Here is a 12328-nt window from a genome sequence, read left to right as displayed (position 1 = left end):
AGAATTCCTTAGTCTTAGGCTGATTATACCATACATTCTCTTACTATATTGGGTAAGTGCTAACTTACTTTTTATTGTTTGCTCTTTGCTTTATTGTGCATCTAGACTTCACTACAAAACATTCAACTGATGCCTGTTAATGACCAGAAAAATCACTAGCTGGATTTCTACTAAATTTTCTTTTGAAAACAACTTTTATCATCCCCTAAGGCTGGGTCACTGAGCATGTCCAGTTAGAGGAAGAGGAAGGAGCATGGAGAACTACAGGTTTTTAGGGGCCAAATCTGAAAATGGCACTTACCCCATTTCTGATTCCACTGGCTAGAACTCAGTCACATGGCACCACCACCTAAGGGAACCTGGGAGATGTGGTTTAGCTATGTGGTCAGACATAAAAATAGAGGAGTTTTGGTGAGCCAGGAAAGTTTGCAATGCCCTTTTGTGGTACATAATCTTACATGCTAAACCTGGTATTGTTATTTGTCATATTAAATGTTATTTTTGTAGTGCTCCACTCTATAATACAGAATGCTTGCCGTTAAAATCAGTAGTAAAAGAAGAAAGTGACAAACTGAATTTCATATATTTTATTAAGATTAATTCTGAAGGGAAAAACATAGCTAAAATAATGCCTTTGGTATCTTTATCTGCAGCCTTGTATTTCCTAATCTTCATTTTCTGTCAAGTGTCAAAGATGGTTTCATGGTGATGAAATCAAAGTTGTAGGCTTCTGGCATGCCCTGATGGAGAGTTTTGTTGAAATTATTCCAGTGAAAAACAGGGAGACCGTCTTGTACTGTGGGACCACTAATGGCATAGGCTGTGTACTGTGATGCTAGATACATATCTGCCACCTGGAAAAAGGAAAGAAACATTTTAGAAAACAATTTTTAAAAAAGACAAAATCTGTAACTTTTTTATTTCTCTTTCTACAAAGTACAATATTAGCCCCCTTTGAAACAATTTTCTTAAAAGATTCCACATATCTATATAATTATTCTATATCTATTTGGTATTCACATGTGAATTGATTCATGATAAATTAACAACGTGGCTGAAGGTGTGAAGTTTGTAGACAGATTACTCATGTTCAGAATTCTAGCTCCAAAACGTAACTTTAAATTATTTAACCCCTCTGTGACTCACTTTTCTCATATGTAAAACAGGACTAATAACCCTATTACATGAGTTTTCATGAGGATAAGTGAGAGTAAATACTTAAGAGCAGTGCATTGAATACGGTAAGTCCTCAATAAAAATTATTTTTTAGGGCAGTAACAGTAAAGTAGAAGGAACTCACTATTAAAAAAAAAAAAAAAACAAAAAACTAAAAACTGGGTAGCAGCAGCAGCAGAGCTTGACCTTAGATAGGAGGAAAATGTCTTAAAACTTCTGACTTTCCTTACTATTCTACAAGGCTCTCAAGAGAGAAAGTACATTTTTAAAGTAGATCCTTCCACAAAACCTTTTTTGATGAAAAATGGCAGGCTCCTGTCTCCAAAAGAAATCAGACTTCCCAGCGATGTTTGGCATATGGCAGCTTGGAGTGTGGCTTGCTTCTCCCAGAAAAGGCGGGAGAGGTGATTTCTTTGTGTATTCTGCCATGGAGATACCACTTTTCTCACACTTCATTAAATGTTTGCAAATACAATTAAAACCAAATAAATACAAAATATTCCTTGGGGCTTCATATGTGCCAGATTCTCCACACCCACTATCTTGTTTTATATTATATAACATTGAGAGTCATTAAGGCTATAATTTTGCTATCACATAGCTAAAAGTAGGTTGATCTGTAACTCAAGAGTACTCAAGCATCATGTTTAGGCATTCAAAAAACTCCAAACTCACTGCCATCTAGTCAATTCTAACTCATAGTGACCCCCCGCCCCTTGGGTTTCTAAGACTGTACATCCTTACAGAAGCAGACTGCCTCATCTTTCTTCCAAGGAGTGTCTGGTGCGTTTGAACTGAAACCAGGTAAAGTCAAAATTATTTCCCCCCACCCTGGTTAGAACAGATAGAACCCTGGATGGGAATAGATAAGTAAGCTTAATTACCCTCAACTATTTTCCCACCCTGGTTAAGACTAACAGGACCCCTGTTGGAGACAGATGAGTAAACACAATAAGCTCAGTTCCTTAACAATTGAATGCGACAGAAAACATTCTTTCCTGCTCTTTCCTTAGGCACAGGTGATAAATGTGTCTTAGAAAACAACTTGAAAATTAACTCTGGCTCACAGACACGCACAGTGGGACAAAGAGGAACAAAGTTACTGGGTACTAACACTCTCCCCTCTGCCTAAGCCCAATCAGCTGATGATAGGAAGTTGGTGTGACTCATCTGGTACACAAGCACACTGGATCAAAACACTATTGTCCCTTTAAACCAAGGCCAAGGAAATTTCAGCCAATCGTCAACCATCTCACGCCCAAATTCCTGAAAATTTTATGAATATGCATAACCTTCTCTTCTGAAACCTACAAAACTAATTCGATGGCGTTTTGGGGAGTCAGAACTGGGTATGGGTACCCCTGCCTCCTTGCATTGCCACTTTGCAATAAATAATTTTCATTCCTCTTAATCACTCAGTGTGTAAACTGTTTTGGCCTGACTGCACACTGGGCCGGGACCTGTGTTTGGTCCTATTTCAGAACGACTGACCTTAGTTAGCAGTGAAGTGTCTTAACCACCATACCACCAGAACTCCTTTTTACTTAGGTATTAAGCTAATGGAAAGTAATTTGCAGGTGGGTTTGGCATTTTTATGCGTAGTTTTCTGAGCTGAAGAACAATTATCTCAACTCCTAACAGGTTACTTCCAGAATTTAAGACTAGCAACAAATCAAAGGACATATGTTCAAGCCAAAAATACCAAAGGATGTATTAGAATGTTTCTGTTTCTCCACTAACCAAAAGACTAACTCATACCCTCAGATAACTGAAACCCAATGATGTGCAGGTAAATGTTTTAACAACCAGTTCTCTGAGGGATTTGTAGTGTATCCTGATTTCTATAGTGTTAACTACTCCCACCATGGCTGATTTCAAGCTGTCAGTGTGATGTCAACCGGCTTTAACAATTGGCTTTCACAAGCCTGTACAAGCCAGCTTTAGCACATGACTGCATACCCATTCATTATCGATACTAAGAGACACTGCAGCACTCAATTTTAAAAAAGGGAAAATCCTATAGTGTTTGTGGTATCTGGTCCAACAGTTCAGCTAAATTCAATTCATGTGTAATGTTAAATCATACTGCTCTTGATAATCTTTGGCCTTTGAGCCTGCCCAGTAAAACTATAGGCAACAATATCATCATCATCATCATCATCATCATCATCATCATCATTACTTACATCTACAAACAGCCCACTTAGTATTGTTTTAAACATGTAATAGATAATAACTGTTTATTCTTCATAATGATACTATGTAGTAAGTACTTATTTCCATTTGATAGACAAGGAAACAAATATTACTGTTACATGACAGAGCAGGGACCTGAAGTTAGGCAATGGGACCTGCCATCAGAATCTCTAAAATAGCTGATTTCTTTTTCCTTCTTTTTATTTTTTTAAATTTTATTTTAAGAACTTGTTTTACATTCAACATCACATGTACATTTAGTTTCATTCCCCATTCGCCATGTCAACCCTAACCCAGTCTCCTTCCCTCCCTACCCTGCAACCCTCCCCCTGTGCCCCTCATAATTATGCACACCTGTTTGACCTGCATTTTCTCAGTTTGAATATTGGTCCTCTGGTGTCCCATGGTCTATTGCTCTAAGGGATGTATTACCATTGAGTGTGTGGGTGCGGCATCCTGGGTTGAGTGGTCTGCATGTACATCTTGTTAACTATTAGGCTGAGAGCCCATCCCTGGGGGTGAGTTTTATTCCAGGCACTGAATGTATTTCAGGGCCATAGTATTGGGAGTCTCGCCAGATTCCATCTGACCAGTCATTCTGGTCATTACTGAGTTTTTGGATTTTGTTCCACATTTTCCCTCCCACTCTATCTAGGATCTCCAGATTTGATCCTTTCCTGAGTGGTTGGCATTGGTAGCCAGAATTAAGTTCATAGTACTGTGCTTTATTCCATAAAAAATCTTCTCAGACCCTTTCCCTTTGAATAAGTCTAAATGCTGGTGGAAATTAAATTCAAAAGTCAACAGTATATTACCTTTGTGTCATAGCAACCTCCAGGAACTGGATTAACTGAGGCGAGGTCCTCACGGCAACAGATGGTACTACAGGGATCACCATTACTATAAGGATCTTCCTTATACTCTAAAACAGTGATGGGAAAAAGAGTGAGTATTGGCTGTTCTGAGATACACTCATCCACAGAAAGATTTGGGGACCTGTAAAACCCTAGCTATTCAGAGTATACTCTTCACAGGCCTCCTCATCCCAGCCTGCTCCCAGATACAGAAGTCTCCCTTGGCTTGTACTAATCCTCTGCTCTAGGCCCAGCCTGCCCTCAGGAATCTTGCTTAGTGAAGAGAGAAAATAGAGGATAAATATGCATGAATCAGCCGGTGAGAGAATTTTTCCAACAAGAGAAAAACTGATATTGTTCAGAAGGCTAGTGGTTCAAACCCATCAGCCACTCCTCGGAAGGAAGGCTAGGCAATCTACTTCCATAGTGATACTGCCTTGGAAACCCAAGGAGGGGTCACTATGAGTCAGGTATGACTTGACGGCACATAACAACAATCAAAACTAAAGATATGTATGACTATTTTTCTTTTTAAGCTATTTTTGACCATGAAAGGAAACTTGGCAGTGGGGGAGAGAAGCACCCCACATGGGTTAATTCTGGCCTTCCATATATTTTTTTCCAATTGAATAATATGTAGGATCTTCCTTCCCTGTTATTTTATAAATGAGGACAAATGAGTGTAAAATATGTTTAGTATTATTTTAATTCTAAATTCTTAATTCAATAACTTCCTATAATTCCTTTTAGTATGGAGATGATAAACTTACATGGATTCTTTATCTATGGGGAAGAAAAAGAGTTTTGAAGAATGATGAGTCTCGAAAAATGTGCTACATACTGTTGTATCGCATGATATATTTCATAGACTCCATATCAGTCACTTTCCCTTGATCACGCCGGAAGATTTTGGCTCGGGGAGCCATTTCATAAGAGTAGTCCAAACCCAGCTTCTGAACCAACAGTGGATAGCCACTCCAGTTGTAGATTTTTTCATGGAATGGAATGTTGTAGGAGGGCCAGTATCCTGATTTGGAATGGAAGAGGACAAACGGTGGAGATGACAGAGAGAGAGATGGAAAGAAGGAACCAACAAAATAAGTTATTAATTAATGATCATTTTGAAAACTGGCACAGATGTATAACTGCTTTATTGAAAATAAAACTCTTAATGTGAGCCACTGGCAGCCAAACTAACCCTTTTAAATACCCAGAATTGGTATACCTACCCATTATTCCACTAGGGAAGAAGAGTGTCAGAATGCTTTGGTTTTCACCCAAAACCTGAAAGGCAATCTACAAACCAAGAAATAACCTTATTCTATGCAGAGGAAATAATGCAAAGTAGTCTGGGGAGCTCAAAGTGAATTTGGTTACTGAAATGCCAAAAGATGGTTTCATGATGTGGGTCTGAAGGGGAAGATGGCAGATGCTAATCATGGGATAGTGGAAGAACTAACACTGGGTAGCCTCAGGGCCTTAGGCAGTTAACCTAACTTTTTTTGTTCTTCCCAACTGTGGTTTTTGTTTTTTTTTTTTGGTGGGGGTGTCCATAATGTGAGGAGATTGGAGATACAGCCTTAAACTCCCTGAAGACTTTTAACTCCTTTGACTAAATTCTCATAACGGCTCAGCTTCATTCAAAGCTTTTTAGCATACCAAACTCACACAAACCTTATCACTAAACACCAAAACATGTGACACAGCACTAGTAAAAGCAGAATTTCCAGCACATTCCAGATTACAGTGGCCTGAGCTATTGCCTACAGGACAGTCAGCCAACACAGGAATGTCCCTATCATTCGGAATGCTTTCTCATCCCCATATTTTTTTCTTGGCCCATGTCTGATAGTCTCCCCTTTTACTGTTGTATAGGACCTTTACTCAGGGTAAGGTTATTGAGACAAAGCAAAAGACACGAGACTCACCCTTGCTAATTCTGGGACACAGGGACACAGAGCTAGCACCAGGATGACAGTGAAATTACCAGCTAAAATCAGATTTGTTGCTAAAATATATCTAGGACTCTGGAGTTAAACTAGGTTTGAAGTTTGGTTCTACTATCATTAGGTGTGTGGCCTTGGACAAAATTCTTTTAACTTCTCTGTGTCTCAGTTTCTCCATCTATAAAATATAAACAATTGTTGTACTTAGGCATCACTAAACCAAACCAAACCAAACTCATTGCCATCAAGTTAATTTCGACTCATAGCCAACTCCTCCTTGGGTTTCTGAGGTGGTATCTCTACAGAAAGAGCTCTGGTAGCATAGTGCCTAAGGCATTTGGCTGCTAACCAGAAGGCTGGTGGTTCAAACCCACCAGCCACACTCCTCGGAAGGAAGGTTGGGCAATCTACTTCCATAGCAATACTGCCTCGGAAACCTGAGGAGGGGTTGCTATGAGCCGGATCTGACTCGACAGCAGTGAGCTTGGTTTTGGTTTCTATCTCTACAGCAGTAGACTGGTGGGTTTGAACTGCCAGGTTTCTGGTTAGCAGCCAAATGCCTTAGGCACTACTCCACCAGACCTCTCCGACTACAAACCGACTAACTGCAAGGTTGGTGGTTCAAGCCTACCCAAAGTTACAATGATTTACACACTCTGCTGCTATCAAACGGTTGGTGGTTTGAGTCCACTGAGAGGTGCCTCAGAAGAAAGGCTTGCTGATCTGCTTCCCAAAGGTCACAGCCTTGAAAACCCTGTGGCATACATTTCTACTCTGCAACATAAGGGATTATCGTGAGTCGGAATCAATTGGATGGTAACTACTTTGGTTTTGGTAGTACTTATAGGAGTTGTAGGAGCTCTGGTAGCATAGTGGCTAAGGCACTTGACTGCTCACCAGAAGGCTGGCGGTTCAAACCCACCAGCCACTCCTCGGAAAGAAGGTTGGGCAATCCTACTTCCGTAGTGATACTGCCTCGGAAACCCAAGGAGGGGTTGCTATGAGTTGGGGCCGACTCAACGGCAAACAACAACAACAACATAGGAGTTGTGAGCATTGAGTGAATGAGAGAGTGCCTACTAACACTAAATGAGTATTAACTATTACAATATTTTTCTTTATGAGAACAGCTTGAATGAATGATAAAAAATGACTGCTTTATACTTCATGTTTTTATAAAGTTTCATAACTTACAAAAGCATTTGAGAGAGAATATTTTATGTAATCTGACAACTTGATGCAATAAAATATTACCCTCCCTCCTTATGAAGGAAGAGGGAGTCCCTGGGTGGTGCAAATGATTAACACACTTGGCTGCTAGCCTAAAGGTTGGTGGTTTGAGTCCATCCAGAGGTACCTCAGAAGAAAGGCCTGGTGATCTACTGAAAACTCAGCCATTGAAAACCCCATGGATCACAGCTCTACTCAGACACATGAGTCACCATGAATTGGAATCAACTCAATGGCAACTGGTTTTTATGAAGCAAGAAACAGAGGTTGAGAGGCCGAATGCCTCACAAAACTTGGTAAAACACAGAATACATGGCTTCTGACTAAAAGAACACAGGACTTAACCACAGTACATCACACCACAAAAAAACAAAACCAAACTCAATGCCCTTCCGAGGAGTGGCTGGTGGGTTTGAACCGCTAGCCTTCTGGTTAGCAGTCTAATGCCTTAGGCACCATGTCCCCAGAGCTTTGCCACCATACCACAACTACTACCAAATGCTAGGAGGTTTGGAGGATTTTTTTTTTTTTCTTTTTTTTAATGGCTATATAATACCAATTTGTTATTTGGGCAAATCACATTTATAGACACAAATATAGACAGATCAGCCTTTTTGTAGTCTCAGATAGTTTTCTTTATGGAACCTGAATGGGATTGCAAACAACCTAAATCTATTTTATTATCAGCAAGAGTTCGGGGGGGGGGGGGAGGAGTGTGGCTAATCAGTCTGCTGCTCCCAGCATCTCCCTGTGGAGGCATGCTATCATTGGCTCTGAGAAGCGAGATGGGACCAGCTTTCCAGGCAGCACTGCCAGGTTCTCAGTTTGGAACCACCACTCTACCCAAGAAACTGCCTAGTGATGGACTTCTCCGATGATTTTTCTACTAGAAGAGAAGGTAAGTTTGCCACATTTGATCTGCTTGGCAGTTGATGTTCTTGACTCTTAACTGGAGTCTGTGTTATACATAAGTGCCTTTAATTGGTGTGAGCCATTTTCCACTGAGATTGTGCATTCCAATTGCCATACAAAATAGAGATTGAGAACCTGGGAAACTGAGCACCTGGCCCTAATCCCCAACTTAGTTCTTTCCCTACTTGTGTGTCAGCTGATTCCAATAGTTTCCTAACTAGCCTCCTTTCTCCTTTCCTTTCCCACACCTCAAGCCTATTCCATCTGTGGTAGTTATGTTTGTGTTTCAACTTGGCTGGGCCTGGTTTTGAGTGGCTGGGCAGCTGGTGGTAGTTATTCCTCATTGATGAGACTGGCAATCAACTCCACGGTGGAATCTGCCACAAGCAGCTGAGTAGCTGCTTTAGGGAGGTACTCTGCTTCCCGCAGATAAACAGGAGATTTGGGAATGGTCTCTAGTTTTTTTTGGCACACTCGAATCCTGCAAGTAGCTGAGTCTTCATTCAGCAGCCTGCTGTGGTCTGCCGATCTTGGGACTTTCAAAGGACTTGAATCAATGGCCTGCTGTGCGGTTTGGTGATATCAGGACTGTGCCTTTTCACTTGTCAACCCTGGGTTTGTCAGCCTCAGCAGACAGCAGCTACTTCAGTGAAGAGATGCCTCTAGCTCAAGTGAGTTGAGATCAAGATGCAGAGCTGAAGCCCCAGGTTGAGGGGCCTTCACACAGCCCCTAGAGCCTGGCACTTGGAACTCGGATTTCTAGCCTCCAAAATTGTAAGAGAATAAACTCCTGTTTGTTAAAGCCACCCTTTTGTGGTATTTCTGTTAGAGTGGCACTGTTGTTATGTGCCGTCGAGTCAGCCCCGACTCATAGTGACCCCTCCTTGGGTTGCCGAGGCAGTATCACTCTGGAAGTAGATTGCCCAACCTTCCTTCCGAGGAGTGGCTGGTGGGTTTGAACCGCCAGCCTTCTGGTTAGCAGTCAAGTGCCTTAGGCACTATGCTACCAGAGCTCCTAGAGTGGCATTAGGTAAAAAAACACCACCTTGTTACAACCTTTCATTTTCTAAAGGATCAAGGCTAAGCTTCTCAGCAGGGTTTACAAGGCTGAAATTTTCTTTCACTACCTACTTTACACTTTACGATTCAGACTCATGGTAACTCCATTTGTGCCAGAGCAGAACTGTGCTCCATAGAGTTTTCAATGACTATTTTTTCAGAACTAAATTGCCAGTTCTTTCTTCCGAGTCACCTCTGGTTGGACTCAAACTGCCAACCTTTCAGTTATCAGCCAAGCATTTAACTATTTGCACCACCCAGGGACTCCCCCTCTAGCTATACTGAGCTATGAATAGTTTTCCAGTCATGTCACACCATGTTCATGCGTCATTCATTTGGCTCTGCCTGAAATGACCTTGTCCTCTTGTCAAATTGGTGAGCTCCCTTTTAGCCTTGAAACCTTCACTCAGACACCATCTTCCTTTCATTTATTAAACAGTCATCCAGGACTCACTGCGTGTGCCAAGCACTATGCTGGATGCAAGGTAAGAGTGCTTGCTATTGCCAGCACTGTGCTCAAAAATTTACAAGAATTATCTCATTTAATTCTCATGACAACCTATGGGATTGTCAAGGTCCACATTCCCACATCCAAAAAGTCTTGGGGGCCCAATATACTTAAGAATTCAGGGTTTTTCATACTTTAGGACAACAGGAATACATACATAAGAATTACAATTGAGGACAGCTATTTCTGTAGCCTAATATATAAGCAGGAGTTCTGGTGGTGTAGTGGTTAAGGCTGCTAACCAAAAGGTCAGTTGTTCAAACCCATAAGCTGCTCTGTGGAAGAGAGATGGGGGAGTGTGCTTTTATAAAGATGTACAGCCTTGGAAACCAAATGAGGGTGGCTATGAGTCAGAATCAACTGGATGGCATGTATAAATGGTTTGTTTTATGTGTAAGTAGTCACTCTTAGAGGGAATAAAGACTATCAATAGTTTCACATCAGCTTTTGCTGCTAACTAAGTCTAGATTAGGTTGTGTTTTGCTATCAAATAAACTAGGATAAAACAAAAAACAGAAACTTCTAGCTTTAGTTTTGGGATTTCAAAATTACAAATAAGTGATTGTGGATCTGTATGGTATTTAAAAAAAAATTAGCCACTTTTTTATTGTGGACATATACATATATATATATAACATTTGACAATTTAGTAGTTTTCATTGACAACTTAGCGACATTGATTACGTTCATCGTGTTGTGCAAGCATCACCACTACTGTCTGTTTCCAAATTCTCCATCCCAGTAACAGAAACTCAGAGTCCCCTAAGCAACAACTTCCTCTGTTCCCCTCCTTTTGGCCCCTGGTTTTTGTTGGTAAGGGCCACTGAATTAGATTTTCAACTCACAGCAACACCATGTGATGAAGAACTGTACCATAGGATTTCCCAGGCTGTAATAATCTTTATGGAAGCTGATGCCCAGGTCTGTCTTCCTCGGAGCTTCTGGGTGGGTTCAAACCATCGACTTTTGGTTAGTAGCCAAATGCTTAACCATCGTCCCACCAGGGCCCCTTTAACCACTAAACTTTGTCCCTATACATTTGCCAATTTAGGTGTTTCGTGTAATATTTGCCTTTTTATAATTGACTTATTTCACATGTGGTGGTGTAGTGATTAAAGCATTCAGCTACTAACCAAAACGTGGTCAGTTTGAACCCACCAGCTGCTCTTTGGGAGAAAGATGTGGCAGCCTGTTTCTGTAAAGATTTACAACCTTAGAAACCCTATGGGGCAGTTCTACTCTGTCCTATAGGGTCACCATGAGTTGGAATGGACTTGATAGCAGTGGTTTGTTATTGTTGTTGTTGTTTGTTTATGGTATTATACAGAAGAAGAAAATGAGGCTTGAAGAGGTAGGTTTTCTCGAGACTTTGGGAAGCAGAGATTCAAACCCAGGCATTGTGACCCCAGAACCTGGGTTTCAAGTGTCTGTGCTATGTTCTGGCTCTAGAATGGCCTATCCTGATCTCTCTCATCAACAGTGGTACCCTCTTCAGACTTACCACTGTGTGTGGTACACCAGACCTTACTCCCTTCTCTTGGCATTCTGAGTTTCAGTGGCTGGTATATGTATCGTGCTTTCCTCCTAGACTATGAGTTCCTTGAGGGCTTTAGTTTTCCCATTTCTAGGCTAGGACATCACTACATAAATATTTGCTGAATTGAACTAACAGCTTTACCCAGGGGAACCCAGAGAAAGAAGGTAATATTAGAACCATGAGAAGTCATAATGTCTGAATGCCTGACTTGTTTCTGAATCACACCATAGCATAATAGTTTGGGGTGGGGATTTTATAGGTTATGCTAAATGTGATAATCCTTTCCCAGTGTAACTAGCAACGGCACACCCATCCTTTTTTCTCTATACTTCCCACCACACACACACACACACACACACTCATCACACTTCCAGACTTCTAGCATGAAGAAAGTACCTTTCCGTAGAACTTCAGTTTGTTCAGAATATTCAACATATGTAGGAATTTGCTCTACAATGTACAGAGTGCCACTGCCAAGGCTGTAACCCGGCTCCACCTTCTTCAGGTCCAGGACCATGTATTGATTGTTATAAGTACCTGAAATATCAGGAGACATGCAGGAAGAGCATGAGTATGGCTTTACTTTTTAACCCCAAATCTAAACTTAAGCATGCCTCAAAGTTATTTTGGAGGGCCACCTACCAGAGTTGTATTTTGAAAAGATCTCTCCCCACATCCTACCACCATCTGCCATCATATTGGCTACACGGACTCTTTGCCAGGCCAGGAGAGACTGGGGTACCACTTGCTTGAGTAGAGTTTTATTAAACACACTGTTTGTGGTCTGCAGCAATATCAAACCACTGCTAAGAATGTAAAAGTCATCCAGAGACTCCAAAAACCCTACAGGAAAGACAAATATACAAATAAGTATGTGTATACACAGAATGTTGAGCCATCATTAGGTAGC

General features: G+C 41.1%; 1 protein-coding gene across 1 annotated transcript in view; it reads right to left on the bottom strand.

Moving 5' to 3' along the window:
* Window positions 1-671: 671 nt before the first annotated feature.
* PLBD1 (phospholipase B domain containing 1) overlaps window positions 672-12328 on the bottom strand; it is an 87730-nt gene continuing 76073 nt past the window's right edge. Inside the window, exons 7-11 of the mRNA XM_007944471.2 lie at window positions 12061-12261; window positions 11815-11955; window positions 5068-5253; window positions 4188-4294; window positions 672-854 (exon numbers count right to left, since the gene is read on the bottom strand). Coding sequence (XP_007942662.2) covers window positions 672-854; window positions 4188-4294; window positions 5068-5253; window positions 11815-11955; window positions 12061-12261 — 818 coding nt within the window. The remainder of the gene's footprint in view (window positions 855-4187; window positions 4295-5067; window positions 5254-11814; window positions 11956-12060; window positions 12262-12328) is intronic.

The sequence above is a fragment of the Orycteropus afer genome, unplaced genomic scaffold (assembly GCF_000298275.1).
Source record: "Orycteropus afer afer isolate SDZICR_OR568_19922 unplaced genomic scaffold, OryAfe1.0 scaffold00126, whole genome shotgun sequence".
Classification (NCBI taxonomy): Eukaryota; Metazoa; Chordata; class Mammalia; order Tubulidentata; family Orycteropodidae; genus Orycteropus; species Orycteropus afer.
The sequence above is the reverse complement of the archived record's forward strand: the minus strand, read 5'-3'. Positions and strand labels throughout refer to the sequence as shown.